General features: G+C 48.1%; 1 protein-coding gene across 2 annotated transcripts in view; it reads left to right on the forward strand.

The window, feature by feature from the left end:
• Positions 1–13,972: 13,972 nt before the first annotated feature.
• RAB6A (RAB6A, member RAS oncogene family) overlaps positions 13,973–17,533 on the forward strand; it is a 90,514-nt gene continuing 86,953 nt past the window's right edge. For both annotated transcript variants that reach the window (XM_074979190.1, XM_074979106.1), the window contains exon 1: positions 13,973–14,269. In XM_074979190.1, coding sequence (XP_074835291.1) covers positions 14,200–14,269 — 70 coding nt within the window. In that variant the 5' untranslated portion in view covers positions 13,973–14,199. The remainder of the gene's footprint in view (positions 14,270–17,533) is intronic.

A 17,533-nucleotide genomic window follows, 5' to 3' on the forward strand; every position in this document is an offset into this window, starting at 1 on the left:
ATCAGGATTGGTGAGCATGATACTGTCTGCTTAGTGAGTATTCTGCTTTCTTGGTAATTGTAAATAAATGGAGAATAAGAATATTATTGTGTCAGGCTTTTTCAGTGGCACAGACCCTGCATACCCGCAGGGAATTATGCCCTGAGCCCCAAGGATTGGGTAAGGGTGGGAATTGAAATTAACAAGGTCATGCCTTGAGCCCTATGGATTGGGTAAAGGTGTGCGTGTCCCTGAGTGTGGAAGGGATAAGAAATTTGTGTGGGTAACAGCCCACTTGACAAAAAATCAAACCAGCCAACCAGACGTCTACCCACAAGTCAGACGCCTGATCACACAGACATCCTGAGCAATTTACCAACTCACTGGGTCCAGGCATGGGTAAAGAAGGAGAGGAGGAAGAGAGAGAACTTTTCTCCATGTTGCTAGTCAAAGACCAAGCCAAGCATTTTTGGGTAATGTCCCTTTAACAGGGACTAACAGGACACAGGATGAGATCACATGGTTCTGGGTAAGGTGACCATATGTCCTGATTTTATAGGGACAGTCCCAATATTTGTGGCTTTGTCTTATATGTAAGACCCAACCAAATTAATGGCAATGAAAAATACTTTATGGCCTGTGAAATGTAGTCTCTCACCATCAAATTCAATCTTGTGTGCTTTCGCCCTGTGCAGCTTTCCCCAGGGAAGACTGGTGTTTCTCAAACTGGGTGGGTTCTGACCCAAAAGGGAGTTTCAGGGGTGTTACAAGGATATTTATGCGGGGGGAGGGGCTTCAGAGGCTGGTGCCTGGAGAGTGGTGGCTGCTGACCAAAGGTCCAGCTCTGAAGGCAGCAGAGCAGAAGTAAGGTGGCAAAACCCTAACATGATCCCGGCCAGCAGCCACCTCTCTCTAGCTCCCTGCTCTGAGGGCAGCGCCACTGCCAGCAGCAGCACAGAAGGAACGGAAGCAGTGCTGAATCTCCCCCCTACAATAACGCTGTGGCCTTCCCACAACTCCTTTTTAAATCACCTTGACAGTTCAGATTTAAATAGCTGAAATAGTGACATTTAAGATTTTCAAAACCCTAGGACCGTGAAATTGACCAAAATAAACGGTGAATTTGGTAGCACCCTAATTCAGCATTACCACTGATCCCCCGTCCACTTTTTCACACTTGCTATCTGGTCAACCTAATGCTGGGGCAGCCATGAGCAGTGGCTGGTAAGGGACAGCTGGCGAGCAGATGAATTTTGAGAATGGACAACTGAGAAGGGGCCAGTGGATAAAGTGCTTGGGAGGGATGGCTGGCAGCGTGCATTGGCCAATGGAGTGGAGAGGTGGCTCGGAATGACAGCTGGGAATGATGGGAGGCAGCTGGGAGCTCGGAATTACCCTTGGTATGATGTATGTATAATTTAAGTTCTCCCATCAACAGTCTTCTCTGGGGCATGCACAGAATTCTTTAAAAATACTACTACTAGAAATAGACACACACCTATTTGGGGAACACGACAACGGGATTAAGGCTGGTTCTACATTATAGTTATCATCCGTAGAGTTATGTCTCTCAGGGCTGTGAGCAATATAGTTATACTGACTTGACTCCGGGGTGTACCCGGCACTATGTTGATAGTTGAGCATCCCCTGAGCAACATAGCTACTGCCTGTTGGGGAGGTGGATTAAGATGCTCTCCTGCTGGCGTAGTAGTGTATTCACTATTCACAGGTACAGCAGCATCACCATACATGTCGACGAGCTCTTAGATAGACTTGCTGCAAAATAAATGTACAAAAATGGTTTCACCCGAGACATAAAAGCTGTAGTGTGTAGAAGGGCTCTCAGATGTTGGGTGCCTCAAGTTGTTGATGGCCAGCTTGAAACAGCTGTAGCAGAGATGCTAAGAAGGGTTCACTTCTCCAGCTGATGCCAGTAGGTGGTACAGTTGCTCAATGCCCTTAAAACCAGGCCCAAGCTGGCTCAAGTTGGGCCCCCAGAACTGCAGGCACCTCAAACTGGAGAACAATTTTCACAGTGTTGGCCACAGAGGATCTTCACCTCAAGCCCAAGAGGTCAACACAACATGTGGACTCAGCAAATTAGGGGAAATGCCAGAGTTGCATCCACTCTCCCACCCCCGGGTTGAAAACTTCCTTCCAGAAACCCATGGAGATTTTAAATCTAAGTAATGTTAACAATAGCATATCAGCTGATTTGAATGTCCACAAGGGTGCAGGGCATAGAATAGGAGCAATGGTTAGAATGGGGCTGGTGAGAACAAGACCATGGGAGCAGGGAGCTGGAACTAGGCAACTGGTGACTGGGAATGAGAATAACCAGGCAGAAGGGAGTGGGCAAAAGGAAGACACAGAGGATGGCGTAGTGAGAGCGACAAGGCCCCCAGGCCAGGTGGAGCAGAAAACAAGGCGTAATCAGGGAGGAAACATTACGAGGGAAATAAAGGTGCTAAAAGTGACCCAAAGAAAGCTTATGGTACCAGTTTAAGGCTTGGTCCTAATTTCTAAAGGAATCAGTAGATTATATCCGAGCTGCAGCTGGATCTATGAACCACTAGGACAGCTGTGCTTCGCTGGGACGGTCCAGGTGGCAAAGCCCCGGAGGGAGCACATAAGAGCTGGAGACAAAGCATGCGGGGTCCAGCATATCCAGACTGCTGTGGAACAAACTTCCAGAGGCAGCCAGGCAAATCTAGAGCCCAACAGTCTTCAGGAATGCTGCAAAACCTTCTTCCTGGAAGAAGCTGTCCCACCATCAGAATCACAGAACAATGACCGTTCTCCTGCTGCCTCCTAGACCCCTATCAACCAAGAGATGGCAGGGACCCAGATGCTCTGGTGATGGGCAGCAATACAAGAGAAAACAGTCTCTGCTCAGAAAGTGAAACGATGGAGGAAAAAGCAAATAAGGAAAAGTTATTTACTTGTGTAACGCCATCTGAACTGGGTTATCTGCGCAACTCTCCCTAGGACATGGTCTCAGTGCCTCTGGGGTTACACTTGTTCCCATAACAAAAGAGCTAGGGGGTCACCAAATGAAATGAATGGCTGGCAGATTTAAAACCAACAAAAGAAAGTTTTTCTTCCAAGACTTTAACAGGGCTCAAAAAAGAGCTAGATAAATTCATGGAGGTTAGGTCCATTAATGGCTATTAGCCAGGATAGGTAGGAAGGGTGTCCCTACCCTCTGTTTGCCAGGTGCTGGAAATAGATGACAGGAGGGGGATCGCTTTGGTGATTACCTGTTCTGTTCACTCCCTCTGGGTTATTTGGCTTTGGCCTCTGTTGGAAGACAGGATCCTGGGCTAGCTAGACCTTTGGGCTGACCCAGTGTGGCTGTTCTTGTGTCCTTAAGTCTCGCTGCACTGAGAAGCGCGAAGGACTGGAACAGCTTCTTCGGTCCTTGTTTCTATGGAAAACTAGTTTCTCCCCACTGCTCTTGAATCACTTTGTAAATGGCAATTGAGGTAAACAGGTTCAGGCAAAGTTCTGAGCTATTTCTGCCAGCTGCTGTGGGCCTCCAAAGAGAAGCAGGGACTCTGCATCATCCCTCTTGGGTGACACTGAGATCGGGCACACGTGGAGCTCTCTGCGAAGCATTGTACTGTCCCCACAGCTGCAGGAACGGCCAGAAGTGTCAGAGCCCCTCCACTGGCCTGCATCGTCAAGGCTGCCATACTGCAAAGAGGCTCGTGCTTCTCTTCCACGGGGAGGCCTGCAGCTGGCTAGCTGCGCCTGAAAGGCGGGGCACTGGCTCGGGAGGAAGCATGACCAGAGAGAGGCGGGGGGATGGCCTGATTCAGGGAAGCCCCCAACAGCTTCCATTAGTGAGATTCCTGTGAAGTCCCCAGTGGAACTTAAAGTCCCCAACCCCTTTGGGGCACAAAGCCACCCTTTGGCACAATCTGCTGCCTTCTGGGCTGGGAAAAGCGACTCCAGCCCTCAGGTTCCATTACAGCTATTACGGGAGCAGGCCTGGCAGTTAGTCAGGAGACACGAATTCAGAGTCATGTTAATTTGCTCTGTAGAGTGGCTGGCAGCCTCCTGAGCACCCCATGTGGCAGAGCTCAGCCTGTGGAGCCCTTCTGCCTCTCACCCCTCATCAGGCCTTTGAACTCACAGGCTACAGCTCAACACAACATTCCTTTCTGGGGGTGCCCTGTAAGTCGACATCTGCACACGCCTCGGTGCACATCACAAAATTTATTCCATCCACACATGGGAAAAATTAGAGGGAGCCCTGGCTCCATTGTTGAGTCCTCACATGCTGGCCCTCCGAACCCAAGTTCACTCACTCGCTCCCCCTTCAATACCTTTCCAGCTTTGCCTGGAGGATGCTCGGCCCTCTGAGTCCAGCTGCCAGGTCCAAACCCTTTCCTCAGTCAGGGTATCCCTATAGCAGGAGCTTCCTGCTTACAGCAGCTCCACTCCATCATAAGCTCAGTGGTTTGAGCAGTGGCCTGCTAAACCCAGGGTTGTGAGGTCAGTCCTTGAGGAAGCCCTTTAGGGATATGGGGCAAAGAGATGTCAGGGATGGTGCTTGGTCCTGCCCAGAAGACTGGACTAGATGACCTCCTGAGGTCCCTTCCAGCTCTATGAGATGTGTGTGTGTGTGTGTGTATCTCACGGCCTCCTCAGGGGGAGTCTTCCCCACCCTCCACAGACTCTGCCATTTCCTGAGCTTCCTTACGATGTTCTGTGCTTTGTGGCACTTCTCTAGCTCTCTTGAGAGTGTCATTCTCTCATCACAGCAGGCTAGCCACTGCCCTTGAGGGCCAAGCAATCCCTTCCAGGCCCCACTCTGGCACTTACTAGCTGTGCAACACAAGCATTGATACCCCCTTGCTGGCATTCTGTGAAAACCAAATGCAGCCCTAGCATTAGGGGTTGCAGTTCCCCTGGGAGTTGCATCTGTTTGTCAGGCCTCTGTTTGCTGCCCAAGGATGTGGGGGCAGAGCCGAAGTAAATTAAAATAATGGGACTGCTTTATATTACATGTGCCTGCCAGTTGTTTCTTGACAATATCCCATTTTCCTCCCTCTGAGCATGTAAATCACACTTATTTTGCACCCTCACTGAACTCCCAGGAAGTTACATTCTTTACCACTTACGCCCACCTGCACCGGTTGGCTGATCACTGTATTCCTGAGGTGTAACTTACATCAATTTACATCACTGCCCAATTTCTCTAGGAGATTGTGTGGGAGATTTACACTTACTGACTACAGACTGAGCGTGACTGCATTTGCTCCTGTATCTAACTGAGATAGTAAAGGCCTAAGTCTGCACTCAGAGGTGTGCATATATTAATAATAGCAATAATACCTAGATTTTATGGAGTGGTTTTCATCATTAGTGCTCAATATCCCATTTTACAGATGGGAAAACTGAGGCACAGAGCTGGGGCAGTGGCTTGCCTAAAGTCACCCAGCCAGGCCAGGATAGAAACAGGAATAGAACAAAGGTTTCTTGAACCCCAGTCCCACACTCAAGCCATTAGGCCATACATTCATCTGACAAAAGGTGCCTTTGCCCACAAAAGCATACGCTCCAAAAAAATCTGCTAGTCTATAAGATGCCAAAGGACTTCTCATTGTTTAGGCCACACATGCAAACATCATTGATTTTGCTGGGACTTTTGCTTGTGTCTCTGAGGGCAGGTTTGTTCTTTCTAGTCTCTGCTGATTGTTTTCTGCCAGATTTTGCACTGTTGGTGTTCATTAAACAAGGGATAGTAATGAAAGTGGTATATTTTATCAGGCTAAAGAAATTAAGCCTGATGGATCCCAGCTTCCTAGTTGTTTGACACACTCTGACCAAGGGTTGCAGGCAATAATGCATAAGGAAGACATAAGGGTTTGACTGGTAGTCTAGGCAGGACAAGATTTTAAATGTCTTGTTAAAACCAATTGCACTGAAGCCAAAATGGGTGAGAGTTTGCAGGTCTGGAGCTGGAGCCTGGGGAAGAAAGGATGGCAGAGGAAAAAGCTGTATGAGAAGACTGAGCTGCAAATGCCTTATCTTTCCTGGGAGCAGCAACAGCAGCTGTCTAAAAGCCTGCGGAAGCCAAAGCAGCAGTGACAGATTGTTTTATAAGAATCTGGAGTGAGTCCAAAGTAATTATAGCTCCAAATTCCAGATCTACCTTGGTGACTATTTCTGAGAGCACAATACAAATGAACACCTTTCAGGAGAAAAAAAGTAGACCCACTGTTTGGTTTGGGTGGCATCTGGAATTTTTTTTAGCAGCAGAAGTTTTAGAAGGCTGTACCTTTTCTTTTAAGTTTGCTCCACATGGAGGCTTGCAGGGATGGGGGGTTGCTGCCAAGCTGTGACAGTGTGAGAGGTTTAAATCATTCATGACTCAGTTTCTTAAAGGGCTCATTGAGGCCTTTTGCCAGTGCCTTCATCAGCACCAGCCAAATGAGAGCAAACAGATGTGAGCGAGCCTTCAGTATGCAGGTAGGGGAGTGAAATTGCTGCTACAGGTCTTTGGGTGCAAGAGAAAGAGGAGGCTTGAAGAGATGGGATTCCTTTTAGCATAAAGGGGAGAGGGGTCATGTGGCACCATCACTGTCAGAGGAAAAAGGTACATTACACAGAAATGGGACCTGGGATCTCCTGCCTCCTAATCCTCCAGGCTCTCACATTGACTCAGTGAGGTATGACTGCACCACAAACTGTGATTGATTCAAGTCGTGTGGCCACACAGCGGACAACTTTTGTATATGGACCAGGCACACACACACTTGATTGCTTGCACTGGTGCTACACATACAAGGAATGTTTGTGCTGCTGCAAAGTGCATCTGACAAAGTGGGTCTTTGCACACGAAAGCTCATGCTCCAAAATATCTGTTAGCCTATAAGGTGCCACAGGACTTCTTGTTGTTTCTCCAGGTTGTCCAGATCATTCTGAATTAGAATCCTATTCCCCTCCCAGCTTGGTATCATCCACAAATTTTATAAGCGTACTCTCTGCAGCTGCTGAAGACATTAAACAGAATTTGTCCCAAAACTGATTCTTGTGGAACCCAACCCATTATGACCTTCCAGCGTGAGCCATTGATAACCCCTCTCTGGGAACTGCTTTCCAACCAGTTGTGCGCCTATTGTCTTGTACTTTCACCTAGGTTGTATTTCTCCAGTTAATGGGAAGGTCATGCAAGACTGTATCAAATATCTTACTAAAGTTTAGATATACCACATCTGCCACTTCCCCCTTAGCCACAAGGCTTGTTATCCTCATGATTTGTTCTTGACCAGTCCATGCTGACTATTACTTGTCACTTTATTTTCTTTTAAAATTATGTTTGCAAATGGATGTCTTAATTATTTGTTCCATTTTTACTGGTTAAAGTTAAGCTGGTTGTTTTTGCAAAGTGTGGTGCACCACAGGGCCATATGCTGCCATCCAGTGCAATGCCCTTTGGGAAATTTTTGCAATGGATTGTGGGATAGAAATGTCTCTCCCAGGGCTCTGTGAGCTCTAAGAATTAAACTCCCATCATGAAAACTTTCTCCATCCCATAATACCATCTGTACTGCAGAATTTTCACACCTCTTTTTAAAAATCCAACAAACCTGTAGAGCACTTTTCTGTGTCTGCCATGTCTGACAGAAGCAAGGAGCCCGCAGAGTTCTGGGCTGTTGTAATGAATGTTGCAAAGACAGGGAGCGTGATTTTCCTGTAGTTCCACATCCGCAGAAACAGGGCCATCCTCACAGTTGATAGGGCTCTATGTAAGTTACCTGAGGCCACTTTCCTTCCTCTCCTACCAAGCTTCTGCTGCGTCTCAGCTCCACTTTGCATGCTCCCTTTACCCTGTTAGCTTCTTCTGCAGCTCAGGGCTTCCTTAGGGATGAAGCAGAGCTGCAGAGGCTGATGGCTTCTCCCTGCCCCCAGTCTGGCAAGAGGGAGCTTTGAGCCTAGTACCCGGCTGACAAATAGGAGCACGGGGAGCAGGCAGAGAGGTGGGAGAAGGCAGCCTTGCTGTCAGTGGCCAAGAGAGCAGCCAGGGGAGGGGCTAGGCCAGAGATGAGCTAGCGGCTGGTGGTCAGGGTCGTCCTTAGGCACATGAGCACACATGGCTGCATATGCCTAAGGGTGGCTCTGCACGGTATGCATTGCAACAAAGGGGGTCATGGTGATTTCTTGGAGGACAGTTCGTTGATGCACACAGACCAGTCAACTTAACTTTAACCAGTAAAGATAATGGAGTGAATAATTAAGACATCCATTTGCAAACATAATTTTAGAAGAAAATAAAGTGACAAGTAATAGTCAGCATGGACTGGTCAAGAACAAGTCATGAGGATAACAAGCCTTGTGGGTAAGGGGGAAGTGGTAGATGTGGTATATCTAAACTTTAGTAAGATATTTGATACAGTCTCGCGTGACCTTCCCATTAACAAACTGAGAAGTACAACCTAGGTGAAAGTACAAGACAATGGGTCCACAAGTGGTTGGAAAGCAGTTCCCAGAGAGTAGTTATCAATGGCTCATGCTGGAAGATCATAATGAATGAAGTTCCACAAGAATCAGTTTTTGGACAAATTCTGTTCAATGTCTTCATGAGCAACTGAGATAGTGGCACAGAGAGTATGCTTATAAAGTTTGTTGATGATACCAAGCTGGGAGGAGAATAGGATTCTAATTCAGAATGATCTGGACAATCTGGAGAAATGGTGTGAAAGAAATAGGATGAAATTCAATAAGGGTGAATGCAAAGTGCTCCACTTAGGAAGGAACAATCAGTACCACAAATAAAAAATAGAAAATAGCAAACTAGGAAAGAGTACAGCAGAACAGGATCTAGGGGTCATAGTGGACGGCAAGCTAAACACGAGTCATCAGTGTGATGCAGTTGCCAAAAAAAAAAAATGGAATAATTCTGGGGTGTATTTTCAGGACTGCTATAAAGCAAGGCACAACAAAGTAATTCTTCTGCTCTGTTCTGCGTTGATCGGACCTCAACTGGAGTATTATGTTCAGTTCTGGGCACCATATTTCTCAAAAGATGTGGACAAATTAAAAAAAGTCCAGAGAAGAGCAACAAAAATTATTAAAGTTATAATAAACATGACCTGTGAAGGAAGACTGAAAGAACTGGCTTTGTTTACTTTGGAAAAGAGAAGACTGAGAGGGGACATCACATCATAACTTTCAAGTACCTAAAAGGTTATTATAGTTATTCTCCTTAACCTCTGATGATAGGACAAGAAGCAATGGGCTTAACATTACAGCAATCAAGGGTTAGGTTAGACACTAGGAAAACTTCCTAACTGTCCAGGTGGTTAACTGCTAGAAAAAATTGCCTAGGGAGGTTGTGGAATTTTCATCACGGATGATTTTAAGAGCAGTTTAGACAAACACCTCTCAGGGATGGTCTGGATGTTGCTTGGTCCTGCCATGAGGGCAGGAGATTGGGCATGGTGAGCTCTTGAGGTTTCTTCCAGATCTGTGATTCTATAAAAAATTAGTTCCAGCTTGTTAGTGACCCAGCATCGTTAAGAACCCTGGATTGTTATAGATTCCTTCCTGTCCAGTGGATTACCATTGGTAATGTAGAAATGCCAAGTGATTCTGGGGGACCCAGCGTATCCTTTGCTCCTCTGACTTATGGAGCTGTACCCTGGCCACCTCAAAAGCACCAGTGAAAGCTTCAGCAGGCGCAGAATGATTGTTGGATGTTCATTTGGTAGGGGAAGTTGGCAGGTTTACTCACTAGACTGGATCTCCTTGAGCAAAATATCCCAATGGTTAGCTACTCCCTGTCCTCTGAACAGCTAGGCACAAGAGCCATTACAAGAGCCCAGCCACAGGAAATGGGTAAAGGCTCAGCTGGGGGAGGCAAGCCTCAGCCCTGCCCCTTCTGACCTGAACCCCCAACCCCTTCAGCAACCTTCTGCCCCTTCCCTCACCATGAAGCCAAGCCCTCCCAGACCCCAGGCTGATCCTTTCTGGCCACTTGAAGGTCCAGGGCTGCTGGAGTGAAGTCAAAGCCTTACTGAGTTGCTGGGGATCCAGGCTGTCCTGCTGAGAACCTAGCCTTCCCCGGCAACTGGAAGTGTAGGAAGTTGTGGGAAGACAAAGCTTTCCCTTGCCTACATCACCTGCCAGCCATGAGCACAGCATAGGACTATGTGGTTAAGGGAGATTTTGAAAGAGCACTTTAACAGTCTGCCCCATTGGTGTTCTGTGTGGGACTGTTCTCGGGCCCTGGCGCGTTGGGTGCTGTTAGAAATCATGTGGTGCGTGCTGTAGATTTATAAATATGACTATTTGTTTTTCTGAGCCAATATACTGGGGTGGGCAATAAGCTGCAGGCGATTCACCAGGCTTAGCCCCAGGTGGGCCACGGACACTTCATTTACCGGTGCAGGTACATCCACTTGCAGCTTCCATTGGCTGCGGATTGCTGTATTCTTCCCAGCAAATAGGAGTGGCTCCGGCCTGCTTCCCACCCAGACCTGGCTGCCCGGAAGAGCAGTCAAACATGCCTGGGGAGCAGGTTTGGGACTAACCTAGGTAGAGCAGTGCTGCTCCGACTTTGTTACTGTCACCCCAAGAACCCCTCTATGCTGGCGGGTAAAGGGTTCACTGTTCTGTAGGGTTCTGACAGGCCAGACAGACTCCTTACACCTCTCATCCTGCTTTCATCGTATATATCCAGAAAGGCCACACGAGGTGCAAGGGATTATGTAAATGTTCTGAAAATATCTCTCAGGGTAGGGGTCAGCTACCTTGCCGAGGCGGAGTGCCAGAATTTGACCTTTTGATCCCTATGTAGGGTCCAAGTGCCCGAGATACTTTTTAAAGTCACTAATAGTCCTACTTACAACAGCTTCCTTAATACATAAATAAAGATGCAGAGTTTTACTGTGGAGGTGGCGGTTGGTTGCACTAGCTGGTCTTTTGTTAATCTGCAAGTGGTCTGGCTTTGAGCAAGCTCCCAGATGCATGGGGACGGAGGGGACAGGTCTGAGCTAACGCCTTGTGTGCCAATAAAAATAGGCTATGTGCCACAGGATCCTGAGCCCTGTCTTAGGGCATGTGTCCCAGCAGGTTTGTCACACAGGTTTTGCCAGCCAAAGGGATGCAGATGCATCTATCTGACTAGGTTAATATGTAAATTAAGCATCCAGAATGAACATAGGAGAAGCCCATTTTTCACATGGAGTCAGCAGGGGGACGTGAAGACAGCTTGAAGCCTGTACCTCCTGAAAGGAACTTCAAAAGTCAGCCTGGTTCTAAGGACAAATACAATGGACTTTGGGATAGATGAGGAAGGTCAAAATCCTCCTATGATTCTCCAAAGAAACAAAAAGCTTTTTGCATTCATGAAGAAGGAATCCCAGCCATGTTGGCTGATGAAACTCAGACATTATGTTAGGTGAGAAACTGCTTGTTTAGATCATAAGAAAGGTGTTATACTATTGTTTTATTTGTAAACATTTTTTTCTCCTCTTATTCTCACCTGGGAAGTTAAGAAACCTATTGATAAAGCCAGGCAAATACTCAGAAATCACCTTCTACAGACCAAACAAAGAAGACAACAGAATACCACTAGCCATTACCTACAGCCACCAGCTAAAACCTCTCCAACACATCAAGAATCTACAACCTGTCATAGATGACAATCCCTCACTTTCACAGTCCTTGGGAGGCAGGCTTGTTCCCATAATATAAGAACTGGAGGACACCAAATGAAATTAATGGGTAGCAGGTTCAAAATTAATAAAAGAAAGTTTTTCTTCACACAGCGCACAGTCAACCCGTGGAACTCTTTACCAGAGGACGCTGTGAAGACCAGGACTCTAACAGAGTTTAAAAAAGAGCTCGATAAATATTTGGAGGTTAGGTCCATAGATGGCTATTAGCAAGGGGTAAGGTATGGTGCCTAGCCTTTTGTCAAAGGCGGAGATGGATGGCAGGAGACAAATCGCTTGACCATTGTCTTCGGTTCACCTCCTCTGGGGCACCCGGCACTGGCTACTGTTGGCAGACAGGGTACTGGGCTAAATGGACCTTTGTTCTGAGCCAGTATGGCCATTCTTTTGTTCTTATGCTCTTGCTTACTGACATCCCCCCAGCTTGAGGCAAATTCTCACCAACTTCACACCCCACAACAATAACTCTAATCCAGGAACCTATTTCTGCAACAAACCCCACTACCAGCTCTATTCACACATCTACACAAGTGACACCATCACGGGACTTAACCACATCAACTATTCTACCAAATATTGGAGGGGTAGCTGTGTTAGTCTGGATCTGTAACAGCAACGAAGGGTCCTGTGGCACCTTATAGACTAAGAGAAAAGTTTTGAACATGAGATTTCGTGAGCACAGACTCACTTCATCAGATGCTGGTCTTGGAATCTGATGAAGTGAGTCTGTGCTCACGAAAGCTCATGCTCAAAACTTTTCTCTTAGTCTATAAGGTGCCACAGGACCCTTTGTTGCTATTCTAGCAAAGGCTCATTCACATGCACGTCTACTAATGAGCCATCATTTGTCAACAGTGGCCACATACATTGGACAAACAGACTGTCTCTAGCCAAAGAATAAATGGACTCAAATCAGGCATTAAGAATGGCAACATTCAAAAGTCAGTGGGAGAGCATTTTAATTTTGTGGTGAATTACAAGCTGATAGACCTGGCAAATTCATGTCAAATTTACTACATGCAGCTCAGGGTCAGGTGTATTTTTGTCCTTCCTAGTCTTTTAAAGTAACATGACACTCTAGTGTCCTGTGGGCTGTAATACTTTGGTCTCATTTTGGCTGATGGGTTTAGTGTTTGGGTGCTGGCTGGTGGCCTGTGATGTGTAGGGAGTGAGCCTGGATCATCTGCTGGGCCTTTCTGGCCTTATACTTTATGGGTATAAATTCACTGTTCACAAATAACCTATTTACCCAAAAAATGTGCCTCTTTGTAGTGTGGAGGGGCTATTATTAATCATGGATAGATACAGCTCTTCTCAAAGGCATGGCACAGCTAGACAACTTAAAAGATTTTGGGTGGCAGAGCTCCACAAACCAGAAAACCTTGACAGCAGCCAACTGCCCAGCTCCCTCCCCAGCCAGGAGCTACCACTGAAGGTAGTAGCAGCAGCCGAAACAGGCGGAGGCAAAGGGAGCATTTGGCCAGGGGGCCAGGTGATTTAAAAGACTGGCAGGGGACACTTGCAGTGGCAGCACAGTGGGCTAAGGCAGCCTCCCTTCTCGCCCTCAGTGTGCACCACTCTCCAAAGCAGCCAGCACAAGCCCCTGGGGTCTCGTGGATATGTCTCCATGCGCTGTCCCTACCTTTAGCATTGACTGTACGACTCCCTTTGGCCAGGAATGGCAGCCAATGGGCGTTGTGGGGGCAATGGCTGCAGCTGATGAGATGCTCTCTCTTAGGAGCCACTGCCAGATGAGTGTGCTGGTCGCTTTCAGGAGCTGCCCAAGGTAAACACTGCCCCACTCTTCTCCTCGTACACCCGAGCCCATTGCCCCATTCCAAAGGCTGCACCCCCACTCCCTCCTCCCTCTACTCAGCCCAGAACCTGCACCTCGCACTCCTCCCAGTTTGACACCTCACTTTGCTCCCACCTGCAAACTCCTTCCAGGAACCTCACCCCGCATCCCTCCATGAGTCTGACCCTGCACTGCTTCCAGCACCCAAACTCCCTCCCTCAGCCAGCATGGTCCAAACGTCAGGCATGGCTTGTGTGTGGGTAGGGAGCACAATTACTCTTCTGCCCGGGCTGAGTCGCTGCTGGGGCTTAACAGTGAACTCGCTACCAGGCTTGACAGGGGCCCTCCCTCGTTAGGTTCCAGAGTTAACGCCCTAGCCCGGGACGGGAAAGAGCTCCGCCCCCAGAGTTCCACCCCGCCGCCACACTCCGCATGGCCCCCGGCGCGCGCTGCCGCCTCCCTCTCCCTGCCCGCTGATTGGGCGGGGCGCCGGGGTGCGCGCGCCGACTGGAGCAGCAGGCTAGGTTGCGCCGTGTGCCTAGCGAGCGGTTGCGCCGCGCTCTCTCCGGTGGTAATCGGTAGGAGGGGCGGCGGGGACCGTCTGCCGCTGCCAGCAGCCCCGGAGCACCTGCCCGGCCCCAGCCTCCCTCCCTCCCTCCCTCCCTGCCGGCCGCCGAGCGCGTCAGCGGAGCAGCGCAGGGCGGCGGCGGCGGCGGCGGCGGCTCCGGCTCCATCATGTCGGCGGGCGGGGACTTCGGCAACCCGCTGCGGAAATTCAAGCTGGTTTTCCTGGGCGAGCAGAGCGGTGAGTGACCCGGCCCGGAGGTCCGGCTTCCCGCTCGGGGCGGGGCTCGGCCCCGTGCCCCCCCCCCCGGTGCTCCCCCAGCGCGTCGGGCCCCGCCTGCTGCTGAGCGGGCTCGGGTCGCTACCCCCCTGCCTGGGCCAGACACTCCCTTGTGTCCCCGTCCCGTCCCGTCCCCCTCCCAACGGCCACCGCCCCCGGTGCACCGTCGGGCCCCGCCCGCCTGTCTGAAGGGGCCTCGTCTCCCTTCCCCCCGAGCCGGAGACCCACGTCTCCCACTCCCTCAATCCCATCGGGCCCCGCCTGCCTCGGGCGGGGTCGGTCCCCAGCCCGGCTCGGTACCCCGCAGGCCTTGGCCTCTCCCTCGGCGGTGCAGCGCTGGCTCCCCTCGCCTGGCCGTGGCCCCCGTGTCCGTGGGGCCTGTACGCGCCCCTGCGGGAGTGGAGTTTGTGGGGCCCCCGCCCCGCTAATCGGCCTGTGGGGCAGGGCTCGGTGCCAGCCCGGGGGCTTCTCGCTCTGGGCCTTGCTGCTGGGCCCAGCCCCATGGGGAAAAGTCACCCGGGTGCCTCTTCCTGGTGGTTTGCTTCGAGTGCGGAGGAGGAGGATGGGCTGGGCTGGGAAGTTGCCCTCTGCCTCCTGCTACCTCCTTCCTGAGTGGTGATCCCTGCCCCGTTTCAAAGGGGGTTGCTGTCTGAGAGAACATGCTGGGTTATGTTTCATATTTGGCTGTGATTTTAATACCTTATCTTCATTCCCCTCTCCTTTATAAAGTAATGCAGTTAGTGTTTGCTCGAGAGTGGGAAGTGAAGGAGAGAATGAGAATGGCCAGTATTCCTCTGAATCTGTTTTAATACATTCATTCTGTTTGGTAGCGATAGGGAGAGATTGCAAACAGTAGTAGAGACAGTTGCTGATTCATATGAGCTGCGTGTGGTTAGTTTCCTGGGGACCGTGGAAGCAGAGATTCATAAAATTAGTAAATACTGATTTTTTTTTTGTTTAAAGAAAATTGCTAATTACGTTCCAGCAGTGCGTCTAACATGTTGCTTATCTAATCCAATAAATGAGAATTCCCTCCTTCTCTTTGGTGGCAGAAATCATAATGCCCACTTCCTTCTCAGCAAAAGGCCCTTGCTCGCTCACTAGTTTAGTACAAAATCCTATCTTCACTTCACTGTGAGTGGATTGCTTCATTAAAATGTATTGTCAGCATTTGTAAGATGTACTGTCGTGAGACACTTTAACTTGGGGGGCAGGTGAGAGCAGAATAGGCTCTGTCCGTGGGTGGGGTGGAACTGGCATCTGCTGCCATAGCCAGCCAGCGCTAATGCGGTTTGACATCTGCCTGGAAAAGGATGATGTTCATCCATGAAGGATTCCATTTACCTTCTCTGAAATGACTTACATTTTGGTGTTGCTTCAGGCTACTTAAACTGTCTCGGTAGTGGGAGACTGCCCTTAAAACAAATGGAGCCATGTATGTGGTCAGTTCTCTGCTCCTTTCCTTTGTTGGGAGAGATCTCTCCATATTATGCTCCTGGAGTGAACATCATACACCCAACTTGTCTGTCTTTTTGGGTAGGTAGCTGATGCAGAAAGTGAGGTGCTGCCTTGCCAGCCATTTTATGACAATTTCAGGGGGGAGTGTTGAGTAAAGACACCGTTCTTACCAAGTGAATATTGATAAAAACGAATCTAAAGGGCTTGCTGCACACCCCTGGGATGCTGCTGCCTGTTTTATTGTGTAGCTGATACCGAGTTTGAAAGTAGCCTTTTAGCAGGGGTCTCCAAGGAAGATTTTTAGCTTTTAGTACTGTTCAATAGATCTCAGTAGTCAGCTGTTTAGTTGACAAATTAATTTCTCACATTTCAGTTCTAGTCAACATGCTGCAGATCACCTAGTATCTAAATCCTCTAATCCTATTCATTATTTTTTTTAACTAGAGCTAATCATATTTGTACCAGACAGGTTTACATGAGTCTCATTGCTAATATCAGATGTATATTTTGGAGAGATGATCATGGGTGCAGTGTAGCAGAATGCTACCAACTAACTCATGCTTCTGACGTACTTGATTAAATGAGGTCCTCATGCACAGTGGAAAAATCACTACTTTTTCCATGCTGTCAAAGTGAGATTCAGGCAGCTCCACGCCATCTTGAGGTAATTGTGTATGAATTATAATTTTTTGTTTGTAGTCTGTTTGACTCTTCAAGCGCCATATGTAATGGTAAATAGATAAATGTGCCCATAGGGGTGTTCTGTGCAATGAAGGCATGCATCTTTCATTATGCAGTAACCCAGTACTGTGAATTTTAATATTGGATTTTGCTATCTTTTAGCTCATTCTCCTTGTCCTTTCAGTGAGCAAAGGTGCAGAGAAATATAGAAAGAAACAAACCCTTGTATAACAGCAGCATTTACAAATCAAAGCATCTGTTTAAAAAACACAGTTGCAGCTGGACTATCTTTTTCATTCCTGTTCAGCTACATCAATGTCTGTCTTGTTGTAAGGCCATATTTAAAGGTATCCTAGGCTGCTCAGCGGAGAACAGACTGCTGCTTTTTTGCATTGGTTTCTTTCAGTCATTTCAGAATGGCAAATTAAATGTTATGGAGGGCTCTGCTGCTGATTATCCAGAGCAGCATGTCAGGGCTAAGATCAAGCCTCTTGTGTGTGCTTCATTCACTCTTTTCAATAAAAGTATGTTCTTCTATTTGGTGATTCTTAATTGGAATTTGTTAAAGGCTTTAACAGCTTGCACAGTCGGTGTAGCAATGTGATACCTTTCCATATTAAAATGGATATGTTTGTGGAGATTTTGGTTTTAGATGAGACACAGTGAAGGAAGTTGGCATCATTTACTGTTAAATCACATTTGTTGTATTAAACAATATTACAGAAGCTTTCTCCCAAGGCATGTTTGCTTGGACTGCAGTGATTCTTCCTGATTATGCTATTTATTCCTTCTCTGCCGCAGCTTCTCCTGCTGTAGCAACATGCTAGTGCTGATTTTTTTTTTTCTTTAAAAGATGATAAACTTCCATCTTCTCCTCACTTCCCGTCTCTTCCTTACATATGTTGCCTGCCATTCAGGCTTTAGTTGAATCAACACCATGAGAGCTCTGCATGCTGTAGTGTAGAAGAAAAAGCTGCTGCAGTCTTTGCCAGTGCTGATCAGTCTACTGATGGTGTGTGTTGGCTGGATGACATAAGGTCACTTGCAGCTTCTTTCAGGTTCTATTACACATTGCTGGTTCTGATC

This window comes from Carettochelys insculpta, chromosome 1 (genome assembly GCF_033958435.1).
Source record: "Carettochelys insculpta isolate YL-2023 chromosome 1, ASM3395843v1, whole genome shotgun sequence".
Taxonomy (NCBI): domain Eukaryota; kingdom Metazoa; phylum Chordata; order Testudines; family Carettochelyidae; genus Carettochelys; species Carettochelys insculpta.